The sequence below is a fragment of the Camponotus vicinus genome, unplaced genomic scaffold (assembly GCF_025532165.1).
Source record: "Camponotus vicinus isolate PSW18456_S1 unplaced genomic scaffold, iyCamVici1.0 SCAF_11, whole genome shotgun sequence".
Taxonomy (NCBI): domain Eukaryota; kingdom Metazoa; phylum Arthropoda; class Insecta; order Hymenoptera; family Formicidae; genus Camponotus; species Camponotus vicinus.
In genome coordinates this window covers 8,081,831-8,109,419 of record NW_028141947.1, presented here as the reverse complement: position 1 = coordinate 8,109,419, position 27,589 = coordinate 8,081,831, and the positions used below count along the sequence as shown (strand labels likewise).

General features: G+C 35.7%; 6 protein-coding genes and 1 long non-coding RNA gene across 17 annotated transcripts in view; 2 read left to right on the top strand and 5 right to left on the bottom strand.

Annotated features, from left to right (window-relative positions):
• The window catches only part of Dome (cytokine receptor domeless), a 31,434-nt gene extending 30,316 nt beyond the window's left edge, over positions 1-1,118 (bottom strand). The window contains exon 1 of the mRNA XM_083082361.1: positions 1,103-1,118. The gene's annotated coding sequence lies outside the window, so the exon portion shown is untranslated. The remainder of the gene's footprint in view (positions 1-1,102) is intronic.
• Positions 9-8,677, bottom strand: LOC145961855 (membrane-associated guanylate kinase, WW and PDZ domain-containing protein 1). The gene is made up of 10 exons (XM_083082363.1): positions 8,361-8,677; positions 5,182-5,258; positions 4,884-5,103; positions 4,145-4,548; positions 3,872-4,060; positions 2,658-3,789; positions 2,308-2,443; positions 1,637-2,179; positions 1,328-1,498; positions 9-1,237 (listed from the first exon to the last, which is right to left on the bottom strand). The coding sequence occupies exons 2-10, from the start codon at positions 5,228-5,230 to the stop codon at positions 1,064-1,066; spliced, it is 3,018 nt and encodes a 1,005-aa protein (XP_082938489.1). The 5' UTR covers positions 5,231-5,258; positions 8,361-8,677; the 3' UTR covers positions 9-1,063.
• Positions 8,678-11,930: 3,253 nt separating this feature from the next.
• LOC145962050 (senecionine N-oxygenase) lies at positions 11,931-16,170 on the bottom strand. The gene is made up of 7 exons (XM_083082825.1): positions 15,746-16,170; positions 15,336-15,474; positions 14,859-15,120; positions 13,102-13,205; positions 12,931-13,018; positions 12,674-12,837; positions 11,931-12,295 (listed from the first exon to the last, which is right to left on the bottom strand). Exons 1-7 carry the CDS (start codon positions 15,937-15,939, stop codon positions 11,984-11,986), a joined length of 1,263 nt encoding a protein of 420 aa, XP_082938951.1. The 5' UTR covers positions 15,940-16,170; the 3' UTR covers positions 11,931-11,983.
• Positions 16,171-17,417: 1,247 nt separating this feature from the next.
• On the bottom strand, positions 17,418-19,072 carry LOC145962049 (RNA exonuclease 4). Of its 5 annotated transcripts, none has more exons than XM_083082820.1 (4): positions 18,935-18,999; positions 18,775-18,828; positions 18,341-18,539; positions 17,418-18,248 (listed from the first exon to the last, which is right to left on the bottom strand). In XM_083082820.1, exons 1-4 carry the CDS (start codon positions 18,982-18,984, stop codon positions 17,637-17,639), a joined length of 915 nt encoding a protein of 304 aa, XP_082938946.1. In that variant the 5' UTR covers positions 18,985-18,999; the 3' UTR covers positions 17,418-17,636. The 5 variants fall into 5 exon arrangements, with proteins under 5 accessions (XP_082938946.1, XP_082938948.1, XP_082938949.1 ...); XM_083082822.1 differs by having other exon boundaries at positions 18,775-18,833; positions 18,935-18,984; XM_083082823.1 differs by lacking the exon at positions 18,775-18,828 and having other exon boundaries at positions 18,992-19,072.
• On the top strand, positions 19,054-21,810 carry LOC145962048 (rho guanine nucleotide exchange factor 3). The gene is made up of 5 exons (XM_083082819.1): positions 19,054-19,226; positions 19,533-19,777; positions 19,851-20,214; positions 20,291-20,719; positions 20,798-21,810. The coding sequence occupies exons 1-5, from the start codon at positions 19,161-19,163 to the stop codon at positions 21,230-21,232; spliced, it is 1,539 nt and encodes a 512-aa protein (XP_082938945.1). The 5' UTR covers positions 19,054-19,160; the 3' UTR covers positions 21,233-21,810.
• Positions 21,757-24,341, bottom strand: Mettl3 (methyltransferase like 3). Of its 2 annotated transcripts, XM_083082818.1 has the most exons (5): positions 23,926-24,341; positions 23,650-23,845; positions 22,923-23,429; positions 22,142-22,706; positions 21,757-22,017 (listed from the first exon to the last, which is right to left on the bottom strand). In XM_083082818.1, exons 1-5 carry the CDS (start codon positions 24,077-24,079, stop codon positions 21,991-21,993), a joined length of 1,449 nt encoding a protein of 482 aa, XP_082938944.1. In that variant the 5' UTR covers positions 24,080-24,341; the 3' UTR covers positions 21,757-21,990. The 2 variants fall into 2 exon arrangements, with proteins under 2 accessions (XP_082938944.1, XP_082938943.1); XM_083082817.1 differs by having other exon boundaries at positions 21,757-22,706.
• Positions 24,342-24,943: 602 nt separating this feature from the next.
• On the top strand, positions 24,944-26,854 carry LOC145962046 (uncharacterized). Of its 6 annotated transcripts, none has more exons than XR_014435792.1 (4): positions 24,944-25,083; positions 25,897-26,081; positions 26,579-26,746; positions 26,813-26,854. It is a non-coding gene; the product is annotated as an uncharacterized LOC145962046 (long non-coding RNA). The 6 variants fall into 6 exon arrangements; XR_014435791.1 differs by lacking the exon at positions 24,944-25,083 and adding an exon at positions 25,091-25,330; XR_014435794.1 differs by lacking the exon at positions 24,944-25,083 and adding an exon at positions 25,341-25,485.
• Positions 26,855-27,589: the final 735 nt, after the last annotated feature.

Sequence of the window (27,589 nt, the reverse complement as noted above, 5' to 3'; positions counted from 1 at the left end):
CTATTTTTGGATGAACAGCAGTTCAATGAAATGGAAAATCGAACTTTCTGACGTTTTTTGGGGGGCACACCCCTCTTGGGTAATTTCGATAAATGCTTGCCCTCATCGTTCGGTCGAATACTTATTTGGTCGATTGTGAGATTACTCTATAATGAATTTCAATGTACGTTTATAATCACTTTTGAAGGCTGTGACATTTGCTTAGTAATTTTCATTAAATACGGAACACACGTATAACAAGGCACAATACTTTCAAAGCTATCACACATGTTAGGATGAATTACATTTTTGCAATTAGATCAATAAAGAGAAACTAGGTTAGCACCAGCCTAATTTTGTTAGGATGAGCAAGTACGATTGTCCTTATATTAAAACTTTCGCAAGCTGCATAATGATAGCTGCAAGAAAAAAAGTCATCTGTGTGTGTCCCTTGTCAAATATGATCTTTCTTTCTCATTAGAGAACATTTTTTGATGAGCATAATAATTGAAGTAAAAACTTTTTATCGTTACTTATTATTTTTTGAATTATCATCATTTGGTGTTTAGTTTAATGCTATTTTTAAACAAAATCAAGTGAACTATTTCATAATAAAAACGATACATTTAAGTTCATGACTAAACATGACATTTAAGTTCATGACTAAACATCATTAAAAACAAGAAAAAAACATACAACATACATTAATTGCAAAATGAATTATATATATAATTTTTACAAATAATGTATACCATATTTTGTATCTATTGAAATCGCATAAGACTGTGTCTTATGTGATATAACACATCTATCTTATTAATATATCGATACCAAACGTATTTTCACAATATTAAATTATTACAACGTAATTGCCTATCCGAGACTCTTTTTTTCTTGTATTGTCTTTCATTTTTTTTTCACTTAGCATATCTAATAATGTTATATACCCTGAAACTCTCTGTCTTTCAGATCATCAAAAAAATTCTATATAATACTAATGTTAGCATTAGTATTGTCAAAAGAGGAGAAAAATATCATTAAGTTAAAATTAATATATATATGTTATTATCAAAAGGTTAATTGTCTATATGTTCATATCGTAGAGATGTGGAGGAGCACCTACCACTGAAGGCATTTGGCAGCCACGTCGTACTAACAGACGAACAGATGGTCCACCATTACGTATAATCTCAATCGCTTCTGTATGTGTCATGTTTTTCGTATTAATACCGTTTATCTCGATTATCTGATCTCCAATCTAGGAATGATATATAGATTTGTTTATATAATGTCATATTTACATCACATTTATAATATATTTCTAACAATATACCGGGATATTACTTACTCTAAGTCGATTATCAATAGACGCTGGTCCGTTCTCAGCGATTTGCAAGACAAATAACGGCATATTTTGAAACTCGCGACCACCGCGTATGCTGAAGCCAAAACCTCGGGTACCCCGAGTAAGCTCCACAGCATGGTATTGGCCGCCATCTCCGTCTCCGGTAAGTTCATCCTGAAAAAAAAATTCAACAATCTATGGTTACTCTATTATCATGGTGAATGATAAAGAAATTAAATAATTAATAATAAAGAAATTATTTTTTTACGTTCGTAATAGTTTGCTAATTTATAAAATCAATAAAGCTTGTACCTTTTGAGAAAGAGATGTATTGCTGCAACAATCATCAAGTGGATATCCAATTGTCAATGTGACAGAATAACCAGAATCTTTGATTAAATTGACAATGTCTTTATGGCAAACGTTTGTGATATCGATGTGATTGACAGCAAGAATATGATCTCCGACATTCAATCTTCCACATCTTTCAGCGGGTGAACCTTCAATTATCCTGCCGATTGTAGAACCGGCCTTGTTAACGGACGAGATTATCACGAAACCGAATCCTTCGTTCTCCATTCGAGTGACAGTAACATCATATGGATATTGAAGATTCATTTGCCGGCTATAAGAGGATTGAAGGTTCTCCTGAAGGTGTTCTTGCGTGTTGATTCGACGTCGTATTCCTAGAGTCACTCGTCCATTTTGCGCTGCTGCTATCATTAACTGCACCACATGATGATGAGAAGAATTCATGACACTTTCCCCATCGACGGACATGATCAGATCGCCAGTATTGAGTCTACTATCAAGATCCGCCGCTCCACCGGGAACTATATGACCCACCGAAACCTGCTGACCGTGATATTTTTAACGTTTCTGTTTTCATTAGTGCTGCGATGGCTTAATTTCGCAATACATGAAAATAAGATTTTGAAAAAAACATTTATAAGAATTAATATGAATCACATTAAAAAACCAACCTGAGATCCTTCTTCTGTGCCACCCACTATTCTGAATCCAAATCCAGTATCTTGTCTGACCAAAGTCACCAGAGTTTCTATCCATTCTATGTCGGGAACCATTGGACAAACCAATTCGCTTGTATATTGAGGATACCTATAATTAATATTACGAATGATTTTAATAAATAATTTTTATTTATTTTTATCTATCTAGTTTGCAAATGTATTTAACAATTTTCAAACATATATTTTATCTATCTAATTGATTATGATATTATTTTTCGAAAGCTTTGGAAAACGGGCACGATTCTGGTTTAAGTAAAATTCTTTGAAAGCTTGATTGTTAATTAAGAAAACAATATACGTACCGAGATATAGAACTAGAATGCGGCTGTTCGTGTTCGAAACTAGTCGTTTCTTTTCTCTTATCCCAGATTTCGCCGGTATCAACATTTTGCTCCTGTCCAATGGAATACATACTATAATCTTCATTGTACTGGGAATGCGATTGAACGGGATAGACGTCTTTATAGTAATCGGAATGCAAATATCCATTTTGCTTGAGCATATTGTCATGATGGGAGATGTCGATGGAATACACATCATTGTTGATATTTAATTTGTCATTCGCAACCCAATCGCGTTTCGATACATTTCTAATGGAATCGTCGTCGAGATTCATCACTGCAAAATTATCCGATAAATTCGCTGTGATATTAGCTTTATACGGATCCGAATAATACATTCCGTGTGAATAATCGGCATATTTATAGTGATTATCCAGCGGATTCAATTCATTTTCTGCCTGTACGTCGTTCCAGTTTGATCTGCTCGCATCAGTCGGTGATTTAGGATGATTTCTGGTATCGATCAGTGGCGTTTTTGGTCTACTAGGTATTATCGTTTTCGATTGAGTGCTATAGATATCTGCGGTGGGTGTTTTACTTCTGAAAAAGTCCTGCATATTCTTCTCCTTCTTCTCTTTCGTCGATTTCGTTGTCGTTCGTTGAACATGTATCAACGCCTCTTCGTTACGTGGACAATCCTTCAGTACTTGTACCACTTCCGAGTGACACATATTTCTGACATTGATTTCATTTATATTAACCAATATATCGCCCTCCATTAAATTCTTGCAACGCTGACGATCCAAGATCTTCTTGACTTTCTGGCCATGGGCAGAGTCTGCTATCGTAAATCCAAATCCCATAGCCCCCTTGACAATAGCGATACTGAGAAATTCCGGCTTGGAAGACACCGGCGAATTTTTACAGTCGTTCAAATCGCTGCTCTCCGATAGCAGAATGTCCGTGCTGCTCGGTCTTTTAATCGTGTTGATTTTATCCGAAATGCAGAGATCGGGCATCGAATTGACCGACGTTGTGGCGAGATTCTCGCCGTTTTGAAGATTGTGCACCGGCAAGAATGTGGAATCCAAAAAATTGAAACGTCCATTGTCCTGGAGAGACGAGTTTAAGTCCATATACATTGCAGGATCTTCTGTCAAAAGAAAAGATCCGAGATAATAGTACCTAATTCTTCAATGAAAAGATCTATTAACTACTCTCAACTATTTCTTTACCTGGCGCATTGACAGCGATCGTCGTTACAACCTCTGTATTAGGATCGTTGGGGTCGAAAGGCAACGGATAACCTCGACACACTTCCAAACTTACTGTCTCGCCACTACCGATTGACTTGAATACATTCACCATTTCGTTATGGGTAAATCCTAGCACGCAGGTGTCATTAACATACACTAGCACGTCTCCTGAAATAGTAAGTACAATTACAAAGTACGGAAGCGGAAGTGAATCGCTTGAGAAATTTAGCGGTATCTAGAGAAAAAAATTACCGGTTTGTAGTTTCCCATCCAGCCATGCTGGACCATTTGGCACGACGCTTTTAATTTGCAAGAATTCTTCCACGGTGTCATCACCGCCGACAATGGTAAATCCCAAGCCCCGTGAACTCTTTATCAAAGCAGTTCGTATCCTCTGACCTTTGAGTTTATCGGGATTTCTGGTGAAGTTGGGACTCTTCCTCTCGAGCAAGTTTTGTTGCGCTCTCTTCGCTTGCAACACTGGATTTTCATATTGTGTCCTACGATTCACGTGATCGATAAAATATGTACCGTATAGTGTATCGTCGATCTTTTCCCAACCGTAGGGTAATTCGTCGTCGAGACATTCTTCCAGAGATCTCTTTTGAAATTTCGACAGACGTGGATCTAACCAGTGAGATGTGCCCGTATTGTGGCTGTGATATAATTTATGAAAATATTTTTATATTTTATTCGGAACAAAAATAATTAAATGAATAATAATAAATAAAAGACAATACTAATAAAGAAAATATATTGCACACACATGAGCATGTTTTTGAATAGAAATTTACCGTTATTATATTAATGAGATATGTGTGTAATATTTATATGTATAATATAATTCTTATCGGTATTAATACAATTGATATACGAAGTAAGCAAAGTTTATCAAGATTATTTATACGAATTACTTATTTTTTAATCTTATTATCTATATAATGTAAAGTATATAATGGCACTGCATGTATATATAAATATGTATACGTACTCTATAAAATAAACTTCTCCCGTATCCGTGTACGCCTTCTCCCAATTAGTCGGTAACGGACCTAATTGATCCTCCTTGGATGGAGTACGATTTCGAACGGTTTGTTCTTGGTCGGAAGTTCCTGTACTTTGTTCCGAGCCCGTATTATACAAATACGTCGGTGGAATTCTTCCCCCATCGTTTTCACCGATCGTCAATATTTCTTTATCGAGGCTCTCTCCTTTAACGTGAAATACACGCGTGAAAAGTTTTGCAATTACGTTACTTGCATTACGTATTTCGAAAATGATTACCGTACCATCATTAGGATTGTCGATAGACGCTGCGTCGTCAGTTTTGGTAGCCATCTCGAAATCTCTGGTTTATCTTACAATCCTGAATAAGAATTGATGAGGCATGAATAAATGTTGGCGTACACATTGGCCCATATTCTGAATCCTCTTTTATCGATAAAAGTGCTCCTAAAAGCGGCCTGTAGCCAATCAGAAGGCTTATATGCCACTTTTAGAGGCACTTTTATCGATAAAAGAAGATTCAGAATATGGGCCATTGACAGAGAAATATCAATAATATCTCACGCGCGGATCTTGCCTTACGATTATTAAATTTACGGAAAGATTCATCTGTCAAATCAAGTGTCAAATGTATTCTTCAAACTCGGATTCATCAACGTTCGTCCAAGTTGTTATTGAGGAGAAGGAAAACACATTTTCATGCAATAAATCTACATGTCATGTTCTCTACGCAGTAATCGCGCTCATATAGCTACACAAAAAAACACAACAATCGTCTGACGCGTCGCTTAATTAAGAAGAGACTCGTCATTACGAGGCAGTACCGTGCATGTATCACGTTGCGAGCGTCACGGACGGTGATCCTCGCTCGCCAAGTTGGTTCTGACAGCATCGAAACAGAAGCGGAGAAAGAAAAGTGATTGAAATAAACTAGCTTAATTGAATTCTAATCGCGTCCTCGATAATATAACTCGTCTCTACGACCGGTATTCATAGTCCGTTCTTATATTTAAGATCGTCTTAACCCATACAGCACAGAATATTGCAGCGATATTATTAATATTGCTGTAACATTGCAGCAACATTGCAATATTGCCGCAATATTACTGCAATGTTCTGTGCTGTATGGGAAGTAAGGTTTGAAAATGTTATACGGCTATTTCATTGGCTGAACAGAATCTTAAAACGACCTAAGACCAGACTTCCCATACAGCACACAAAGATTGCATACACATTGCAGCAATCTTTCACCGCAATATTGCAACATTGCAAATTCACTGCAAAATGTTGCTGCACCATTGCTGTGGGATTGCAGCAACATTAAAATGTCCGCTTTTAGGAATATTGCAATATAAGATTGTAGTAATGTTACGGTGCATTGTATTTATAATATTAAAACGCGTTTTACTACAAATGCAGACCGTTTTAAATTTAATAAATAAACTTTGAAAATATTAAAAAAATGTTTAAGAAAGATAGGAAAAAACATTTCCCTTTAAAAAAATTTCACGCCTTTAAAAAAATATCTATTAGTGTTTTATATTAATAAATTTATTAATAATTAATTTTTTATCTATAAATATTTCTTATTAAATATTTATCTCAATAATATACATACAATTATTTTACATACCCTCGACAGAATATTTTAATACGTGCAATAAATGAACTATTTCTCATTTATCCATTCAGTGAAGAAAAATCTGTTTAATATTTTGAATCCCAACGAGGGATCCAGATTATTAAATAAATTATTTGTTTAATAACCTAGATCCCTTATTAGAATTCAGAATATTAAATAAATCAAGTCAATTTATCAGAAATTAAACTGACTCAAGACAAGAAATATAATTACTACATTAGTCCTTTGTAGACCTTATATCCACTTTAGATGAATTCGAATACGAGTTAGTTAAATTTGGTGTCGCCGCGTAGCGGCAAGTAAAGAAACACATGTTATACATTTTCGCTATGTTAAAATGTTGCTGCAACATTGCCAAAGTAATATTACAAAATAATGTCTCTGCATTACTTTTGCAACATTATACGGCAGTGAGCAATGTTGTAACGTTGCAGCAATGTTGATGCAAGCTTCTGTGCTGTATGGGTATATTTAAGATCATCTTAACCCATACAGCACAGAATATTGCAGCGATATTATTAATATTGCTGTAACATTGCAGCAACATTGCAATATTGCCGCAATATTACTGCAATGTTCCGTGCTGTATGGGAAGTAAGGTTTGAAAATGTTATACGGCTATTTCATTGGCTGAACAGAAGGCTTAAGACGACCTAAGACCAGACTTAAGACAATCTTCAATATAAGATCGTACTATGAATTCCGGCCTACGTTCGCTGCATTTGAAACGTGCCTCAGGATTTTCTCTCCGATTGAAAGGGGAAAGGAAAGAAATTACGGAAGAATGCAGAGGGTCGAAACGAACGAATCTGTCTCCAATCGAACCCCTTGCATTTTTTTCATCGCGGGCAATCTCGTTAAATGGCTCGACGCGCGTCCAGACGGACAGGTGTCCGCGAGCGCAATTACATAAAGCGAGGTAAGAGGAACGCCACCGCGAGAGATCGCGGAGGTGAGAGAGGAGCAAAAAGAGGGAGAGAGGGAGGGAGGGAGAGGGTAAAACACGCACGCGGGGCACGACATTCTTACGAATGCATTCACCCGTGCGCGGCGCGTGCGACGTGCCGTTCACATATGACGCGCGTCATTAGGTCCATTCGTCTCGGAGCATTTTCCTGTACTTTCTATATTTCGAGTAAAGAGGGAAGGGGAAAGGAGAGGAAAAAAAAAACGAAGCGTATATACGCGAGATTGATCTAATCGGGGCACTCGTCCGGTATTCGTTTCAGCTCGCATTCTCCCAAGCTCCTTGCATTCAGATTCAGAGCGAAGCGAGCGCGTGGCTTCGCAGGTCTCAGAGAGAGAGAAAAAAAAGAGAGGAGAAGACGAGAGAAAACGGAAGAGTTGCAAATGAAAGAAAAAAAGACTCGTCCGATGCAGCTTTCTAGCCGCACGTAACGTAAATAATGCTACGCGGGAGGTGGCGGCTTCGCATCGCTCTCTCTCCCTCTCTCTCTCTCTCTCACTCTTTGGTCCTCTCCTCCTCATGGTACTCCCGCATCGACGTGGCCAGGCACATGCACAATCCGAACGGCGGAAACAATGGCACGCGATCTCGCGTTTTTCCCCCTCGACTCACATTCGGGATGCTCGATCGCGTTCGAGTGGCCGTTACTGGCCACAAGGCGATGCATCGGCGGCGGATTGTCGGGAAAGAGACGGCTGGATGTCTGTCATGGAGAGAGAGAGAGAGAGAGAGAGAGCGAGAGACAGAAAGTGAGCGATCCGAGAAGCAGAGAGAGAGAGAGAGAGAGAAAGGGAGATGCGAGGCGAGCTTTTTCTCCGTTTTCTCTCGCGAAGGGATGGGAACTGGCTACTCACGCTGCGCTTCTTGCACGATGATGCGTTCGCCAGCACACGTAACCGTCATGGTTCCAGCGGCGATGCGGACAGACATCGGGCAGGTGATATCCGTGGGCCACTGAATCACTCGCGGATCGCGTAAACTCTCATCGTCCTGTCGGCCGATGATAGCGCGGTCGCTCGTGATGACAGGTAGAGAGAGAGAAGGAGAGGACGCGCGCGCACAACTCGCTCGTGCAACATCGACTACATGAGGACCACGGACACGGACCACGAACACGGACCACGGCCACTCGCTCGCACGACAGATGTATGTACGTGCGTACGAGGCATTTAACCGACTGCCGTACGTCGCCGCTGCGCCGATGCGCTCGCGGTCACGTGACCGCGCCATCGCGGGAAATTTGAATCCGGCGCGCAGGATCCGCGCGTCAAGTTCGCCGGAGGAGGAAGGAAGAAGTTCGTACATGATAAATAGCACCGACGAGATACTATTACCTGACAAAAACAGTACGTGAAATCCACGTTATTACCACGTAGATTAATATCGTTGAATCCACGTGGATATTCGAGTGGATAATCCGCTCAAAAACGGTACTAGAATCTACGTGGAATCTATGTGAAAATTTCATGAACTTTCGAGACATATTACTTTTTTCATTTTTGATAAGTGAATATCTTGGACAATATTTTATAAAAGTATATAAATACACTCGGCCATAAGAATAATTTTATTTTTATTTATATTTTATTTTTAATATACGCAATAAATAGGCTATCTCCCATTTATCCGTTTAATTTCAAATAATCTGTTCCATATTCTGAATCCCAACAAGCGATCCACATTATTAAACAAATTATTTTAAATTAAATCAGTTTATTAAATTAAACTGACTAAAGGACCTACAATGAAAATAATGTCGGTGGAGTGGACGGTGGAGTAAGGCGTAAGACTAGGAGTAATGCGAAATGGAAAAGAACCACTCGCTTACGCCTTACTCCACCGTCCACTCCACCAATATTACTTCCATCGTAGACGGTCCTTAAAAAAAAAAATAAATTTCGGACCGTGTTAGTATCAATTCTTTATATACACTTTGGCCCATATTCTGAATCCTCTTTTATCGATAAAAGTGCTCCTAAAAGCGGCCTGTAGCCAATCAGAAGGCTTATATGCCACTTTTAGAGGCACTTTTATCGATAAAAGAGGATTCAGAATATGGGCCTTTATGACGAAAAGTTGAATACGAGTTAGCTAATTTGATGCAGCGCCGCATAGCGGCAAAGCGAGGAAGCATATTCTATATACATATGTACTATTACATATTTAGAAACATACAGATATTAATCTTTTTTTTAGCAAACTTTTTTATCTTTTTGAAAGGTTTCAGAAATATTGCAAATACAATATTATATAAAATATAAATATTATAATATTATAATATAAATATTATAAATATTATAAAAAAACATGATGCAGGTATATTTCTGAAATATTTCAGATACAAAATTACAATTGAAAAATTTTAATAAAATATCTTTTAACATTACAATATTACCGAGTCGTTGAATGATTAATCATAATTTCAATAGAAATATCCATGAAATCTACATTGATATTTCGAGAATAAAGTACCTCGATGTAATAATGAAAAAAGAAAGTTGTATCCACGTAGATAATTCGTGGATAAATCTGCATCCACGTAAGCCACGTAAAATACGTGGATTCGACGAGGATGTGATGTAACTGTTTTTATCGGGTAACCCCTTCACAGTCCAGCAAAAAGAAACTTTCCGTGCCAAAAGTGTGTTAAAGAAAAAAGTTTTTAAAATTGCATGAATACGTCAGTATAAATATTATTGAGGTTGCCGAATCCGAATCTGAAGCCAGAATTACAAAATTCAAAATGGTGAATCCAATATGGCGGATCAAAATTCAAAATAATTTTGGATTTCAATAAAAATGTGTATCATTTTTGGGGTTGCAAAATCCAAACCTAATATCAGATTTTCCAAATTGAAAATGGCAAATCCAATATGGCGGACCAGAGTTCGAACAAATGGTTGACATACATAAAGGTTGTATATTTCTCTCTTCAATTATTTTTAAATCCCGCTCTCTGCTGAACCCAGAGTCACGAATCGAGGATGTGGCGGTTATTGACTCCGTTTTTTTATTTTTTTTATTTCTTGAAAATTGGGATACGTTTCCACTTCTGTGCAAACAGCTTGATTTGATAATTCGTGATTCTGGATTCAGCAGATAGCGGGATTTATAAGTAATTGAAGAAAAAAGTGTACATCTTTTATGTATGGCAATTATTTGTTCTGGTCCGCCATATTAAATTTGCAATTTTTAATTTGGAAAATCTGATATTAGATTCGAATTCGGCGATCCCAAAAACGATAAGAAACCTATTTTTATTCAAATCCAAAATTATTTTAAATTTTGATCCGCCATTTTGAAGTTCGAAATTCTGATTTCAGATTCGAATTCAGCGACCTCAGAAACCTTAAAATACTCAAGGACAATCAAATCGTAACAGTAATAACATGTTTTTTTCAAGATGCCCCTATATAGGGGCCATGAAGCAAAAGTGGCACGAATTTTTTTGACCCCTATAGGAGTCCCTGACAGTGAAGGGGTTAAAGACCGATGGTCTTATGGGATTTAGCGTGACCAGAAAAAAACGTGCAAAGTGCCGCTGTAGGTAACAAAATCTTTACATTGTCGATAATAAAATAATGATTTGATACATAATTTGTCATTTTTGAAATAGGTACATAAAAGATTTATACATTTTCGATAATAAAACAATAACTGAATGACCTAAAATACTCGTATGATTTAAATAACACTTGTAATTGTCTTCAATATAATCAAAACGGCCGATAATATCATCTTCTATTATCTCCGGGCCCACCGGGCCCACTTGGTGGTCATGAAAATTTACCCAGGGCTGTTGGTCTTTAACAGTATCTCGTCGGTGTAAATAGTTAACTCTTTGTATATGAATTAATCTCGTGTAGTTATCCTAGACTCTCCCACGATGAAAGACGACGCATGTAAGTATTTCGTGAGTTTTCTTTCTATTAAAATTAAATTCTCTTTTAAAATTATTCTTCATTGTGTCTAGATATTCGTGCAATTGTACGCGTTAAGGCATTTAATTAAGACGCCGAGCATGCTTTATATCATTTGTAAGAAAATTCCTTTAGCCCTTCATTCCTAGAAATAATCATCCTAATTACCTAGAGAGAAGTAATTGAAATGACGCAGAGTTCACGCTCAGGAAAGCACTTTCAAACATGAAAAAAAATTCGTAAGCAATGACAAACGTGAGTATTATTTTTCCATAAATTGTACGAATTAAAAAAAATATATAGCTTTCACAAATTGAAAAAATATCTAATCATCATATCAAGAGACACGGTAGTGTCTCGCGCCAAGTTCAGGCGCAGCAAAGCAAGGCACTCCGTGTATCTATACGCGAGTCGGACAGTTGAGAGTAACTCAGATTATCGGATTTCAATAACGGCTGAACCGATCATATTTTTAATACGCTTAATCGATAGCCTGGGGTCAAATTATATAATAAAAGTATCTTTATTTTTGTATAAATGACTCTGTTTCTGTCGCTCTAAAGCTGAACGAAATTGTAGTCGTCGATGATCCTGTAGCGGTCCTGCCGATAGTGCACCAGGTCGTCCAGGAAGCGCTTGCTGCTCTCGTTGTGGAGTTTCGTCAGCACGGGCGGTAACGGCGTGATACCCGCGATATTCGCCAGATCATCGTAATATTGACCTTGCTCCGGACCCATCATGTGAAAGTGTCTCTTCTGCAAATGCTTCTTAAAGATTCGTGTCGTCGCTTCTTCGGTCTCGGACTTCAGCATATCCTCTTTCTCGGGAAACTGCCTCTCGCCGTGCCAGTGTCGTAGGACGAATCGCACCTTGAAATTGCAAGTAATCGCGAGCATTGCCATCATGTTACCGCGGTCGGCGACCACGCGATCGTGGCTTTCTAGCATTTTTCTGTCGCGAATGCGCGACCGCGTTTCTTCGTCAGCCACGCTGAAGAAGGCAATTTCATACGCCCCGAATGACCTGTACGCTTGGAATGCTACCAGTCAAATGAATTACACGCGATTCTCTTCTGTGTTTCTCGTACATGTCCGATATACTTTTAAATACCGACTTAAAATATTATAGAGTACGTTTTAAAAAGTACGATTTAATGTATATAATAGAAATTAGAAATGAAATTTAAAAAATATCACGAGAGAGATTTTAAATTGTAGATTAAGAAGAGATAAAAGAATATTTTATACCTGCAAATCGAACATACTGAAGGCGCAAACGTAGTACGGAAGACCCACCAGTGCCAAGGTCGGGTTCTCTATAGACACCAGATGCTTCCAAAGGGGTTTGACCATGTTGGAATCCACCCAAACTCCACAGGATTTGGCAAGGAAAGGGAAACTGTATTTATATCCTGCCGAAAGAGAAAAGAGTATTGTGTTTTAATCATCTTGTATGAGAACAAGGTACGATTCCGTAAGAACTTATGTAAAGAAAAAAATTGTACCTGTACAGTAGAGAACGACATCGACCTGCTCTTTCGTATGATCCGAAAAAATCGCATCCCGCTCCGTTAATTGCATCAAATCAGGTTTCTAAAAAGAGATAACGCGATTAAGAAGAATCTTCCTTTATTTCATTTTATTATTTTCCTTTTGAGCTCGCGTGACGCTTTCACCTGTACGACATTCTCAGGGAATACGGTGAGTATAGTCTCGAGTGAGTGATGACTCAGAATCACGCGATTCGCGTTCTTGGATATTTCCAACGCCAAATCCATACCTGAATCGGAGAACAGAAAAACATCGCGTTTTAATTGTCGCAAATAATTTCATCAAAGATTTTTTATCCGAACATTTTATAGATAAAAATTAAATATTTAATATACAGGGTGGCCCATTTTAATCCATCCAGTCGAATATCTCGAAAACCAAGCCCGGGAGAGAAAAATGTTTCACAAAAGTTGTTTGGTTTCGAGGGGGCCATAAGATGGTACCATTGGTTTGACCTTGAAGAGACATTTGAAGGTCACGTGCAGGTCACTTCAATTTTTTTAAATAGAACACCCTATATATTTTTGCACATTCTTGTAGCTCATCTCGAGAGCTTTCCAAAACACTATAATTAAGTTAGTTTTCATTAAGTACTTTCCGATTTATGAGGCTTGAAATAATTTCTTAATTTTACATAAACCGTAAAATATCTTGTAAAATATTCATTTTTCGATTATCTTACCTTAATACTTTTATGTACAAAATAATGAGAGGAATCAATTGGTGTAAAGAAAACATAGTTGTTTCGAAGAAAAAATATGTAATTGTTAATTGCAAATTAAAACATAGTTGTTTCGAAGAAAAAATATGTAATTGTTAATTGCAAATTACATATTTTTTCTTCGAAACAACTATGTTTTCTTTACACCAATTGATTCCTCTCATTATTTTGTACATAAAAGTATTAAGGTAAGATAATCGAAAAATGAATATTTTACAAGATATTTTACGGTTTATGTAAAATTAAGAAATTATTTCAAGCCTCATAAATCGGAAAGTACTTAATGAAAATTAACTTAATTATAGTATTTTGGAAAGCTCTCGAGATGAGCTACAAGAATGTGCAAAAATATATAGGGTGTTCTATTTAAAAAAATTGAAGTGACCTTCACGTGACCTTCAAATGTCTCTTCAAGGTCAAACCAATGGTACCATCTTATTACCCTCGAAACCAAACAACTTTTGTCTGAAACATTTTTCTCTCCCGGGCTTGGTTTTCGAGATATTCGACTGGATGGATTAAAATGGGCCCCCTGGCAAAAATGAGACGTTTGTTTGGTGTTTACATGAACGTTTGTGGAAGTTCGTCGAGAGTTTAAAAACGATTAGTAAAGAGTTTGTAGAACAAAAATTGCAACACTGCAGCGTTTAAAAGACGTTTGTACGTTATAGCGTAATCGTAAACGTTTGAAAAGTCTGAGTAAACTCTGTACACGAAGATGTATCAACGTTTACTGAACGTACTCTGAAAAATGTTACCTCAGCATTGCAAAACTTTCATGTAACATTATATAAAGAGTTTGTAGAACAAAAATTGCAACACTGCAGCGTTTGATAAGCATTCAAAACCCAACAGCGTTATGTAAGTGCTCTTACAAAGTTTGAAAAGCATATAAACTGTCAGAAAACCCTCACTCAACGGTTGTTAACGCTTTATAAAGTTTCTTATTTTCGCCAGGGCCACCCTGTATATAATCTTCATTTATTACATTAGAATTTTAATAAAGCTAGGAGAAAATAAAATCGTCAGAAAAAAACGTTTCTTCGTGATTATTGTCGCAATTCTATTGATAATCATACGAAATGCGAAAAAAAAAAATTGCCGAGAAAGCTTGTATTAAAGAAATAAGCAAACTGTTTCGTGTATAATGTATATGTGTACCGGAAGGACCAGCTCCCAAAACGACGACAGTTTTGCCGTCGAAGATCTCCGGAACCCGGTAATCGTGACTATGCATCTGCTTGCCCGCGAAAATATCGTGACCTGATATCTTCGGGATTCTGGGCTCGAAATAATGACCGTTGCACACCATGATTGCGTCAAACCCCTCGGTCACGACCGCGTCCCTCTGTAAATCCCTGACCTTGACCGACCACTTCCGATCCCCTAAGGCCGGTTCCACCAGTTCTACGTGATGTAGCAGCTGCAACATAGAATATTTATAACAAAATTTGATCTGTTTTGTTAATTTGTAACAAATATTGTTTTTGATCAATAATTTTATTTGTGTATTAATAATAATAATAATATATTTACATAAATTAATGTTTAATTGTAATTCACATTAAATAGATATATGTATTTGATATAAACACGACTTTGCGCTGCTGCATAATTAATCCAATTTTATATACCCACTCGAATGTAAGGACGTAGTGCAAAATGATCGCAATATACGTTTAGGAAATCCAGTATCTCCGTACGCGACAAGTAGCTTTCAGGTCTTTCCGGTATTGAAAAATCTGGGTAGCCCATTACTTCCTTTGGCAGATTAGTCCTATAAGCGATATAGCAATTTTCATAAATCAAATCGTATAATCCACAATGTGTACTTAAACATTTATGTAGAATACATATAAATATGAAAATTTTAAAATTGTAAAATTTATTATTGTAGATAAGATTAATAATAAAAAATCTCTATATAATAATAAAATATTAATAAGATGAACTTGTAAAATTTTCAAAATTCGCTTCCTGTGCAGAACTGAAAATTGTCTTGAGATAAAAAATGAAAATTGCCTGCAATGAAGTGATTCACCTCATACCTGAGGTTTTTGTACATGCTAGTGTGAATCAGTAAACCGTATCTATCGGAACCAGTTTCCTCTCGATAGACCCATGTCCCGCCGATTTGGTCTGTTTTTTCGTAGCACACCACTTCGTCGTCGTAATTACCGGAAGTGCATTGACGAAGCGCAGCGAGTCCCGCGGCTCCGGCACCGATTACAGCGATTTTCATGATTAAGTTTCACAGAACGCAAGCAGAACACCTTCAGCGAAAATGACCGACAAATTATTTCGTAGCAAACAAAGCACTTCATATTATTTATTTCATAATACAAGAATACTTTATAACTTACCGTATTTACTTTTTTTATTATATATTCATATCATATCTTAGCCAATCGGAATATAATTTTTTCTCTAATATATAAAAATTATATAAAATAATATATATCTAATCTAAAATTATACTAATGTTAAATATTAATATTTCTGTATTATTTGTATCGCAGAAAGATAATTTCAATAATGGCTGAGAATGATAAAAGTTATCTGTTTACTTGCGATTTAATTCGTGAGAAGCCGTTATCTTTGTTATTTTAATTAGAATATTATTGCTAATTGATCGTATAAAAATTGATATGATAGTATAATTTAAACGAGATGTGTAGATGCGAAAGAGATCACACTTTGATATATAACTACTATCTTTTGTTTGAAATTGCATGATCCGGAATAATTAATTCATGCAACTTTTCTTGTTAAAATCACAGTTAGGTTGCAACGACTCGCTGCAGCTCTAACAAGAGCTTTTCACGAATTCTAGACGCATATACATTAGATACGACAGATTCAAAAATCGAGCATTTATTCATCTTCTTTTATCCTAATATATATAAAAGTGTATAAAAATATATTCATATATATTTCATTAAATTTAGATATATTAAGTTTAAAACTTCCCACACTTAATTGTTAGAAGTTGCTCTTAGATTGAATATAAACACATTAGATATGTTAGAAATAAATGTTTTACATACATGTATATATAAGTAACACACATTCAATTAAATTCGATAAGACGAGATAAGAGATAAGATGTCACAATGTTAATCAAATTGAAAATTAATTTTCGATAAAATACAATATAATTACGCTTTACTCGAGCAAATGAAAAAATCACAAAGTATTCGCACCAATGAAATCCAATAGAATGAGTAATGTATGTATCACAGTTGAACTTAAAATGACCAAATGGAGTTCGTTAAAGTGATCGTATTAAGAGGAGAAATACAAAGCTGATACTGATAACAAGGTCATCGTTCCACGTGTTTATCAAATAAACATAAAGTTCGATTTATAAGCTTTTTTATATGTCCACTTTACTTCTGGAATGACTATTATTATGATACTTTTTACATTTAGTTTTATATAATTTAAAAAGACTAGTATATCTGAAAGAAAAACATAAGGCAATAATTGAAATTATATATATGCAATATGGAATTTATATATATACAATACTAAATTTTATATATTTTATATAGTAAAAAATATGTGCATTTTTCATATTTTATCTAAAATACAATTTATTATTATACAAATTATATATAAATATAAATATATATATATATATATATATATATATATATATATATATATATACATATATATATATATATATATATATATATATATATATATATATATACATATTACAAAAGTATGTATTCCCTTAACTATCCATATTACAAAAGTATGTATTCCCTTACTTATCCCCTAAAGATATTTTGTAGAGTTTTTGTGATCAATAATAATTGAATAAATGTAAGTAAAAGTTACATTGATTTTTCAAATTTTGTACAAAATTCTTTTATTGTTCAATGAGAAAGTATTTTGTGATGAAAGTTCTTTTTATGGAGGATTTACTCATCAGCGTCCCTTTCTCTCTGATTCCCATTTATTCTTATACAACATATACAACTGCATTGCTGCTCTCGCGTCTTCTACAGAACTGTGTTCACCTATCTGTATCTCTCTACCTAACAATTCATGTGCAAGTTTTTTCAGACTGGGGGTATTCCCCTTCGATATTTGACGAAAAGGTTTGTATCTCGAGGTGTCTCGCCAATATCTTCGTGGATGTGACAAGAACAATACATTAAGATCATGCTTCAATGCATGACCCACCAGAAGCCGACCTTTCAATATATCCGCTACTTCCTTCTGTACAATGTTAAAGTCTTCTCCATCTTGCAATTGTTCTGGTCGGATTCCACTGACTGCTGTTCTATAATCTACAACTTTTTCTCTTGGTTTAACATATTTGTCATATATGCAATCACCATGTTTATTTACAATTGATATTCGGGCTAGCATGCTCTCTGTGCCATCGCCAATTCCAACCATCTCGCAATCTATGGCAACCTGTTTTGTCAAAGTTTTATTCTCTTTATTCTTGACATCATTATGCTTATTATTCTTGACATCATTATGCTTATTATTCTTGACATCATTATGTTTATTATTCTCCTCCTGTCGATTCTACAATTGATAAATATATTAAGATGTACATTTATTAATTAAGAATACATATACATGTCCATATAATACTTTAAGTATACAATGATACTTACTGTATGTAAAGTAGTATGTGTTCTTTTAGGTTTTAGACGTTTATTCTGTAGAGCATGACTTTCTTCTGTGTTTGGCTTGGAAAACAAGTTCTTGTACATCTCCCAATTACATCCAGATGCTTTACGTTCAGTGTTTGGAACAAGCTGATGTTTCTTGTTCTTCTTTTTAGTTCCCATACCAGTTGATGCATTATTCATTCTGAAAAATATTCCCTTTTTTTTTTAATATTTTATATTTAAATTTATAATATAAAGAGAATATTAAGTGTCCACTTATTGTGTTTCTCTAACCTAATTTCTCCCACATGTAATTTAAGCTTACATTTTCTCCGATATTTTCATATTTCGCACTTATATATATATCTAATGTAACGTATATATCAAAATATAAAGAAGAATACGTTTTTAAAAAAAGCGCATAAACTAATACATACATAATATTGGTATTCGTAATTAATGCTGATAATCTTCGATATCTTCTCAGAGATCTTTACTTAAAAGTAAGGATATATATTTTAAAAGTACGCGTATATATTTAAAAAAAATCACTTATATACACGAAACATCGATCGAAGGTGACAAACCGATTCCTACCTGATTAACAATCCAATAACAATACACGCGAAGATTACATAAAAAAGCATATTATACCATATTTACTAGAGAGAACGAGAGCAACTTGTCGGTTGTCACGTTACACCGAAAGATGTCGCGACGAATGTCGTTTGACAACCGCTTGCGGTGAAATCAAACGCGGCGTGTGCAGTACGGTCGGATTGCTCGTAAAATCTTAACTTTTTTTAACAATTCGAGATAGAGCATGGACGATGATTGCAACACAACTATCAAAGAAACGTTCCAAGAACCGCGGAAAAGGTTTTGGCTGGTGAGTCTCCGCGTATTTTCCAACGTTTCGCGAGTTGACGTTTTTTCGCAGCTAATTAATTCTGTAACCGACATTCGAATGTCAATGTCATCAATGTCAGTGTATTCGAACGAATTTCCTACTTTTCAATTTTCCAGACCTTGCAATTGAAATTGTACGTAACGTCACACATATGTATTATATACGTCGTAGTGTTCATGTTTACTCGAGTTATCATTGTTCGATGTGTATGCTGATAATGAAATTGTATTTGTTGAAAATAATGCTTAAATGTTATTTGTTTGTATTGTGTGCATTGTGCTGTAGAGATCAAGAAAACGGCCAAAGAGCGATGCGATGAGCGTAAGCTCGATGGACATATCCATGGAATCCGACATTGGAAAGAAGAAGAAGCGTCGCAGGATTACAGAGGTTGCTAGCAGTATATTTTCCTCGTCCATAGTTGGGAGTAAGCTGGGAAACACTCTGCACAGATCTTTTACAGTTCAACCAAACTCATCAGATTTATCAATTATTGAAGATGAAACAGATACTGGAACATTACGCAGAAAGTAATTGCCTGACACTTAAATGTCTTGATTTAGGAAATAAATTTGTTTCTCAAAATATATTTGGTAATTTCAGATTGAATAATACTGCTGAAAGTTGCAATAATTTGACGATCAGAAGTTGGATGTTGGATGTCGCACAACTGCATGGCAAAGAGCGTTTAAATAATATATTAAGTCGAAGTGAAATTAAGAGGCAGGAGGCTATTTATGAGTTGTACTGTGGTGAAAATGTGCTACTAAACGAGCTCTACATACTAAAAAATTTTTATTACGAACCAATGTTATCTACTGAAATTTTTACATCTGAAGAGTTATTCATCCTTTTTGGTGATCTTACAAATCTCATTGAGATACACAGGAACTTAAGGGATGAGTTGCTCAAACTCAGAGATAAATCTGGATTCACAAAGACTGTCGGTCCAACATTATTGATTTGGGTTAGTTTCTTTTTCATTAATATGTTCCATAAATATATATTATATTTGATATATTATAATTTAGTTATTTTTATAGTTGTCAACATTGAAGAAACCATATTTAGAAAGATGCAGAACATTAATTTGGGCGAGACATTTACTCGACGAGAAAAAATTTAGTAATAAAAGATTTCAATCATTTCTAAAAAAACGATTAGAATTGCCACATTCTGTCGATTTGTGGACTTATTTAGATGTGCCACGTTCAAGGATTGTCAAGTATCCATTATTGGTGAAGGAGATCTTAAAACATACTGCCACCAATGACACAGATCATTTGTTGCTGAAAGAAGCAAGTAATGTCCTTTCCGATTTGCTAAAAGATATTGATTGGATCATGGGTGATGCCGAGTGCAAACTCGCTCAATCGAAAATAAACGTAAAGATCGAATATGATCCTGAAAAGTGCATCATCAACGCCACAGATTTAATCATTGAAGGGCAGCTTAAGGATACACGTGGAATAGTAAGTGCTATTTTACGCTTTCTTATTGATATAACATAATAAATTCATTTAAGTATGCTCACATTAATATTTTTGTAGAAATATTACTGCTTCCTTTTTGACACATGTTTTGCAATAACTCGCCCTACGCGGCGTGTTAGCAAAAAATACAATCTGTTCTTTCCCATCATACCTAAAGAACAAATATGTGTACAAACGGATGATAAAAATAACGTGGAAATGGGTTTTAAAGTCGGAGAATATTCTTTCATAACAGAAGATGGACATAAAAGACGACATTGGATTGATGCATTCAACAAATTATACTCTAGAATGAGTATTCCAGACAAAGTGTTTAACACTGATGACAAGGAGAATTTGTTGAATAACACAGAATCAGATTCGAATAATCGCATTACACGGACATCACTATCCAGGAGAACTTCCACAAGTAGTATAAATGATAATCATTTTTCCTTTTCTATAAGGAAAAGTTTGCTCAAGCAAAAGCGCAACAGTATCGGCTATATATAATAAAAGCTCATTTCGAGCTTTTGTATTTTTGATAAGAAGCATATTTGTTAATGTATTATATAAAAAGGGTGAGATATTTCTAATTAGTACAAAGAAAGTTAAAGTAATGGTAACTGTTATGTTGTAATTTTACTTTGTAAAATTCTAACTGTGAGTTTAAAAGAATTTTTAGTGATAACTAAAAGTTTTTAAAAAAACATTATAGCAACACATTCCATAACATGTACAATAAATGTGGTGATATAAATTTAGATTTGATCTATAATTTTTATATTTACATATAAAACACAGTTAACATATTACACTCGCAATCCGGTTTATCTTGTGCTAAAAAGAAATAACATATATATTGCAGAAATTGAACCTAGTTTTCAAGAAATTTAATCTACATTGATATTTTTTCCTTGAATAATTAGTTTCATTAAAAAAGAGCATATATATGTAAGACATACATGCTAGATAAAGCATAGCTTAAATATAATATATACATATACACAAATGTTATCAACTTAAAATACAAGATAAGTAGTTGATTTCTCTATATTTATAATTATGCGTTCATTTTATATTAGCATATATCGAAATGATAAATGGAATTTATATACACATTTTGCAATAAATTCTAACAAAACGTATGAAGTGTTTTAATTCATATCAAATATATATTATTGAAAGAGGGCAGATTTATGGTTTAGCAGGTTTCATTGAATTTCCATCGGGATAACGTTTCTTGAATGCTTTGATGAGTTGTGGATCGATTAAATGAACACCATCAACTTGATTACCTAAAGTGATCCAATTGGGCTGTACATTATGTGGCCTACCGAACAATTCGATTTTTCTTGTGCCCGGGCTCATGCGCTCGATGATGCCATAAATTTCGTCAGGCTTATGACTAGTTGCACGTACCTCGGCGACGATCACGTCACTGTCCAGTCCTCGATTGATACGAGGATTGCCCTTCATGCCAACTAAACAATGTTCTTTGCCATGATTTAGCCAATGTCCCGTTCTACCAGTCCGTATTATTCTTTGTAGTTGATTGGTCTTCACCCAAATAATCTCATCAACCCTCTCATAGCCCCACAACTGTAAACATTCTCTTCCTAATTCCATGGCTCTGCCAGTTACCCACAAGAACAGAAGTCCTTCATCCTGAAGTGCTGGAATTCCCAATTGTCTCATCTCATCATCTGACATAGTGCCATAAGGTAATTCCATATGAATATCCCATGGTGGATCAGCCATGATTACAGCAAACTTGCCAAGAACTGTCATATCGAGATAACGTAAATCACATTGAATCCATTGTGGTGGATACAGAGTCAATTCGCTGCCTACATTGTTACTGCTACCACCACCATTCTTATTATCCAAGTTCAGCGTCTTGTTGGGCACGCTATTGTTTAGACTATCGGAATCATTGGTTTCCTTTGGTTGAGCTGTGGGACCATCCACCTCATAGTGTACATATCTGCATGAGGTAAAAAAATGAAAAATTTAGTTCTAAATTCTCTTTTCTTCTGGTTTAAAATAAAAATATCCAAAGAGATCTAACTAATATTTAATCTAATCTTATAAGATAGATTAATATGCAAATAATATTTGAAGAATATTGAAAAATTAACAGATTTATGTGGATTTATATCATATGTGGATTTGATAGATTATAATCTTCTTGGTTTCTTACTTGCATGTGTCCATGTGAAAGCAGGTATTTAAAAAGCTACAATCGCCCAAGGATTCATCTGTGTGACTCTGTATGATCTTCTTAAAATGCAGCTTTTTACACTTTTCTGCAAATCCTGGGCCGCCGTTCAATTTTACACAGTCAACTCTTGTACCATGTGGACAGAACTCCATAACTTGAGCGCCTCCCTGAGAGCGAAATCGTTCAGCCAGCGATTTCTCCTTGGAAGTCTGCTTTGACAATAAATCTAAGATCTGTTCGCCGACTTTTTTGCTCTCCTTTTCTCTGATAGTCGGCATCGAAATCAAGGACATAATATCCTCAGTATTCTTTTTTTCTATCTTTGCTTGTTTTTCCAAAGGTATGTGATCATTTGGATCAGACGCGGATGTTTCTACGCTTTCGGGATTCTCCGTGTCGTCAGACTGGGATTGACATGACGACTGAGATTCTGTTACAGATAATACTGTATACCCAAACACTCCATTCTCTGTGACTTCTTTGATTCTAAAAATATAAGTATAAAGCAGCTTTCATATACACAGCAAAAAATAGGATTATTTTACATCATACAATATAGGTCCATATTCTGAATCCTCTTTTATCGATAAAAGTGCCTCTAAAAGTGGCTTACAGCCAATCAGAAGGCTTATAAGCCACTTTTAAAGGCACTTTTATCAATAAAAGAGGATTCAGAATATGGACCATAATATAGATTCTCACTAACTTGACTATATCTTGTGTGGCCAGTTTCTCTAGAATCTTATGAATGTCAGAAGAAGATACATCAGCATTGAGATTTTTGCGTAGCTGATCTATCAAGTCTGCAGACGTTATCGGTAGATTAGGCAAAGATTCATGCAAGATGCAAAGTACATCTCTTTCATATTCGCTGTGATCAGAGCGTGAAGATGCATTGGAATCTGCAACAGATGAATATATAAAAATTGCGAATAAATTTTTCTCTATCAAATTTATTAGTCTAATAGGTATTTTTCAATACCAGGACACGCTGATTCTGTTGTCAGGGTGGATGAAACTGACGTTGAAGTGAGCGTATATAATTCATGTCGTTCCCGTTTCCTCTTCTGTAGCTTCTCGCGATAACTATTCCTCTTTATTTTGATCGCTTGTATCTCCTCAAATGCATCCGACATGGTTTATGTAGATTGTACATAAAAACATACTTTAAAAAACGATTCTTGTCGATTGGACAAAGTTGAGGGTTAAAATAGTAGGAGAGAAATTTGGTCCTCCATTTCTCCTAATCTTTTGTTAATTATATCATTATGAACGAAATATTATATAAATTGTTTTATTTTTTAATATTTCACTTATGTCAATGTTTATATTTATAATTGTTATCATATGCTCTCATATGCACACGTGCATGTATATGCAAACATGCAACCAGAGAAAAGCCTGAGGGACCCGTGTTATTACAATGGGATGTTTTGATTGGCTCACGCTGGTTGACGCGCGCGTGACGCGCTCAGTGGGAACGAGCCCTGAGAGCGGTCATGCCCTCGATTTAGGTCCATAAAACGTGGACAAAGAATAATGGGTCTGTTCTTTTCAACTGCACTGCTGCACTAGTGCAATTAGTTAGAGTGAAAGAAAGTATGTTTGTCTCTTTCTAACTTATTGCACTAGTGCAGCAGTGCAGCTGAAAAGAACAGACCCATAGACAAGTATAGAAGCACGGTTCTCGGTACCCCGATGTCACACGAGCTGGGGTACTTTCGTAGTAGCAGAGAGCCGAGAGAAGTCTGAGAGCAAAGAGAAGCCTGAGAGCGGCCATGCCCCTGATTTAGGTGGAACCCGTATTTGAAGCTTCTCTATGGCCCATATTCTAAATCCTCTTTTATCGATAAAAGTGCTCCTAAAAGCGGCCTGTAGTCAATCAGAAGGCTTATATGCCACTTTTAGAGGCACTTTTATCGATAAAAGAGGATTCAGAATATGGGCCTATGTCCATAAAACGTGGACATTGAACTACCATAGCCATGTCCATTGTCACGTCTCAGTGACCAACTTTTCCCCTAGATGCCTCAGTTCCAGAGAAAAGTGCGCTCTCTTTGTTTTCAAGGCAACCTGCTTACACCGGCTATACCTTGGGGATGCCGAGAGCGAGGATCTGACTTATCGATTACGGAAAAATGTAAGGGAGCCGCGAAACTCTATAATTGGATGACTATTGAGATATATATTTGTATATGCAAAGGGTATCTATTAAAATGGGATTTCGATATTTTCTATCAAATCCATTAGCTGATCGATATCGATATTACCTGCGATATATTGATCTATGAATTCCAAGAGTATATCGAGAATTCTCTCGAGTTTGCTCCTCATCTGTTAGGGCGAAAAAATCTTTATCGTTGCAAGAAGGCTTCATTGGAGAGTCTGTAAGTAACTCTCTATTTCACACTGATTCTCCGGAAGTTGGGATTTTAATTGAGTTATCAGATCTATTGAACTTAATGAAGGGTTTTCAATCGTATCTTTATTTTTTATAATTTCCAAATAGTAATTATAGAAAGAGTCAAATTCTACGTTTGAGGTAACTATTCGAAGAAATTTCTGTGAAGTAAAATTTTCCGGTAAGTAAAAGAGGAATTTAGCCCTAGCCTTTAAAGCGGAGACAAAACTTTCTGGAAGGAAGACCCTTGTTTCTGATTTGACAAGGATACGCTTTGAGTTTAATTCTAATCTCTTGATCCGACGGAATCGAGAAGCGTCACGATATTCACGGGTTATTTTTCCTGCTCTATGTCTTTTTCTTTTGAATTCTGACGATGGGGTTACCATTTAAAGAGATAATATTAATGTTAATATATATTTTTTCTGGTAGGTAGAATATAGTATTGGTTGAGGAAAGTGGTATTTTATTTGCTCTTATTATTATTTTTAACTGAATCAGCGTCAACGCACATTAGCACATAGTACGTTTATTCTTGTAATTTTGTTTTAGCTAAAACGTCAATGAAGGAGTAATTCATAAGGATATGTGGATGTCTCCGGCATGACCGTGGATGCCCGGGGACGATGGAACTTGAGGGCAGAATAAAGTTACGATAGCGGAAATTGCGTATAAGGGTAGGGAACTTAGGATGCTTCCGGCATGACAGTGGATGCCCGGCAGCGACGGAAGAATGGGTGAATGGATAATAAATTCTGTGCACAGCACCGCGAAGATGCTATACCTATGTGTGGAAAGACGTTTTATTCTAGTAGCGACGTTAGAAATTTATGCAAATCCAAATATCGTTGGTATTTCAATGAAGCGTCGATTAAGCGAATTGGTTTAGGATGTCGGATGCCTCCGGCATGACAGTGGATGCCCGGAGACGATGGAAATCTGGTTTTGGGGTAAAAAGTGGTAATGAATTTTTAAGAATAAAAATTGGAGTGTGAGGAGTTCTCCGGCATGGCAGAGGATGCCTGGAGATGAAGGAATCTTCAGAGAAGGGATGCTGCGACGCTCAATTGATGAGGGCGATTTTGGAGTCCTAATTAATTTTTGCTTTGACGCTTATCAGAATAGAATAACAAGTTAAAACAAGTTGCGCTGGAATAAGAGGGAGGAATACTGCCAGCGACGTGCTAGTGCTTGACAGTATGCTTGTTATTTAATCCTCGATGTTTTGTTTCAGGAAATGTCGTGAATGCAAGGAAGGTGAATATTATCGCACGAAGACAAGCATAAAATGGGACAAAAATCTGGTACTTACCACTCAGATGTCGATTTCGGTTGGTCTCGATCGCCTTCGTCTAAGCAAGGTCTGGGAATCTCCAAGGATTGACACAGTGAATTTGCACAAGTATAACTTCTTTATTTGAATTTTACTGAACGATATAGCAGATTGATACAAAGTATTAAATTTTAGTTGTAATGAGTTAAAGAATAATAAAGAATAACGGCAAAGTGATCACGACTAACAGCGAGTCTGCTATACTGACTAATTATTAATGATAGAATGAACCGCTCGCGCCTAGAATCCGGGGTTTATATACTAGCGATTTCGTTGTTCCTTGCATGATCTCTAGCTGTAGGAATCCTCGAGTAAGGTGATCTCTACATCGGATCACGTCGTTCTCGGAAGCACTACTGAATTACTTATCAATTGTTTTGACATAGATATCCTTTTCATAGAAGCGCGGCGGTGATCAAAGAGTAGTACGCGACTATTATCGGAAGTGTCGGTTGACATCTTCAAGAAGTCAATGTCCGATATGTTTATGACTTCCTCTTAGACCACCTCACATGTCAAAACTATGCGCTCTTAATTTAATATCTATCATTAGCGGTGTTAGGATTACGGAATCATTTTACATGTATAACTTCCTTTATATTTTAGAAAAGGTTCAGAAATTTACGGCTCAAGTTAGAATAGATTAATTTTAAGTTGTAGCATATAGAGAAAGTTATTTCCACTGGTTATGATCCCATAATGAATTTTTAAATAAAGCATTTCAAAGTGTTTAAATATATTTGTATTTATTCATATTTAAGATCAATTCAACAATTCCTTTGAAATACCTTACTTGTTATTGCTTAAATTATATGTTTTCGGTCGCGTTTGTTAAAATCTAAATTCGAATTTTAGCGCGTATATAAAGTCCTCATTATACATTAATTGAGGGAGTATTTATTTAAGTAGCGG

Excerpts from the sequence above, each read along its gene's own strand:
- LOC145961855 (XM_083082363.1), bottom strand. The coding sequence starts at position 5,230 with ATGGCTACCAAAACTGACGACGCAGCGTCTATCGACAATCCTAATGAT. Across the intron at positions 5,104-5,181 it reads TATCGACAATCCTAATGATG|GAGAGAGCCTCGATAAAGAA; the intron begins GTACGGTAATCA and ends TTCACGTTAAAG. Across the intron at positions 2,180-2,307 it reads GCACAGAAGAAGGATCTCAG|CAGGTTTCGGTGGGTCATAT; the intron begins GTTGGTTTTTTA and ends TATCACGGTCAG.
- LOC145962050 (XM_083082825.1), bottom strand. The coding sequence starts at position 15,939 with ATGAAAATCGCTGTAATCGGTGCCGGAGCCGCGGGACTCGCTGCGCTT. Across the intron at positions 13,019-13,101 it reads TCCCTGAGAATGTCGTACAG|AAACCTGATTTGATGCAATT; the intron begins GTGAAAGCGTCA and ends ATCTCTTTTTAG. Across the intron at positions 12,838-12,930 it reads TGTCGTTCTCTACTGTACAG|GATATAAATACAGTTTCCCT; the intron begins GTACAATTTTTT and ends CTCTTTCGGCAG.
- LOC145962049 (XM_083082820.1), bottom strand. The coding sequence starts at position 18,984 with ATGCTTTTTTATGTAATCTTCGCGTGTATTGTTATTGGATTGTTAATC. Across the intron at positions 18,540-18,774 it reads ATTACGAATACCAATATTAT|AATGAATAATGCATCAACTG; the intron begins GTATGTATTAGT and ends AATATTTTTCAG. Across the intron at positions 18,249-18,340 it reads CACATACTACTTTACATACA|AATCGACAGGAGGAGAATAA; the intron begins GTAAGTATCATT and ends TATCAATTGTAG.
- LOC145962048 (XM_083082819.1), top strand. The coding sequence starts at position 19,161 with ATGGACGATGATTGCAACACAACTATCAAAGAAACGTTCCAAGAACCG. Across the intron at positions 19,227-19,532 it reads CGCGGAAAAGGTTTTGGCTG|AGATCAAGAAAACGGCCAAA; the intron begins GTGAGTCTCCGC and ends ATTGTGCTGTAG. Across the intron at positions 20,720-20,797 it reads TTAAGGATACACGTGGAATA|AAATATTACTGCTTCCTTTT; the intron begins GTAAGTGCTATT and ends ATATTTTTGTAG.
- Mettl3 (XM_083082817.1), bottom strand. The coding sequence starts at position 24,079 with ATGTCGGATGCATTTGAGGAGATACAAGCGATCAAAATAAAGAGGAAT. Across the intron at positions 23,846-23,925 it reads AACAGAATCAGCGTGTCCTG|ATTCCAATGCATCTTCACGC; the intron begins GTATTGAAAAAT and ends CATCTGTTGCAG. Across the intron at positions 23,430-23,649 it reads GCCACACAAGATATAGTCAA|AATCAAAGAAGTCACAGAGA; the intron begins GTTAGTGAGAAT and ends TTATATTTTTAG.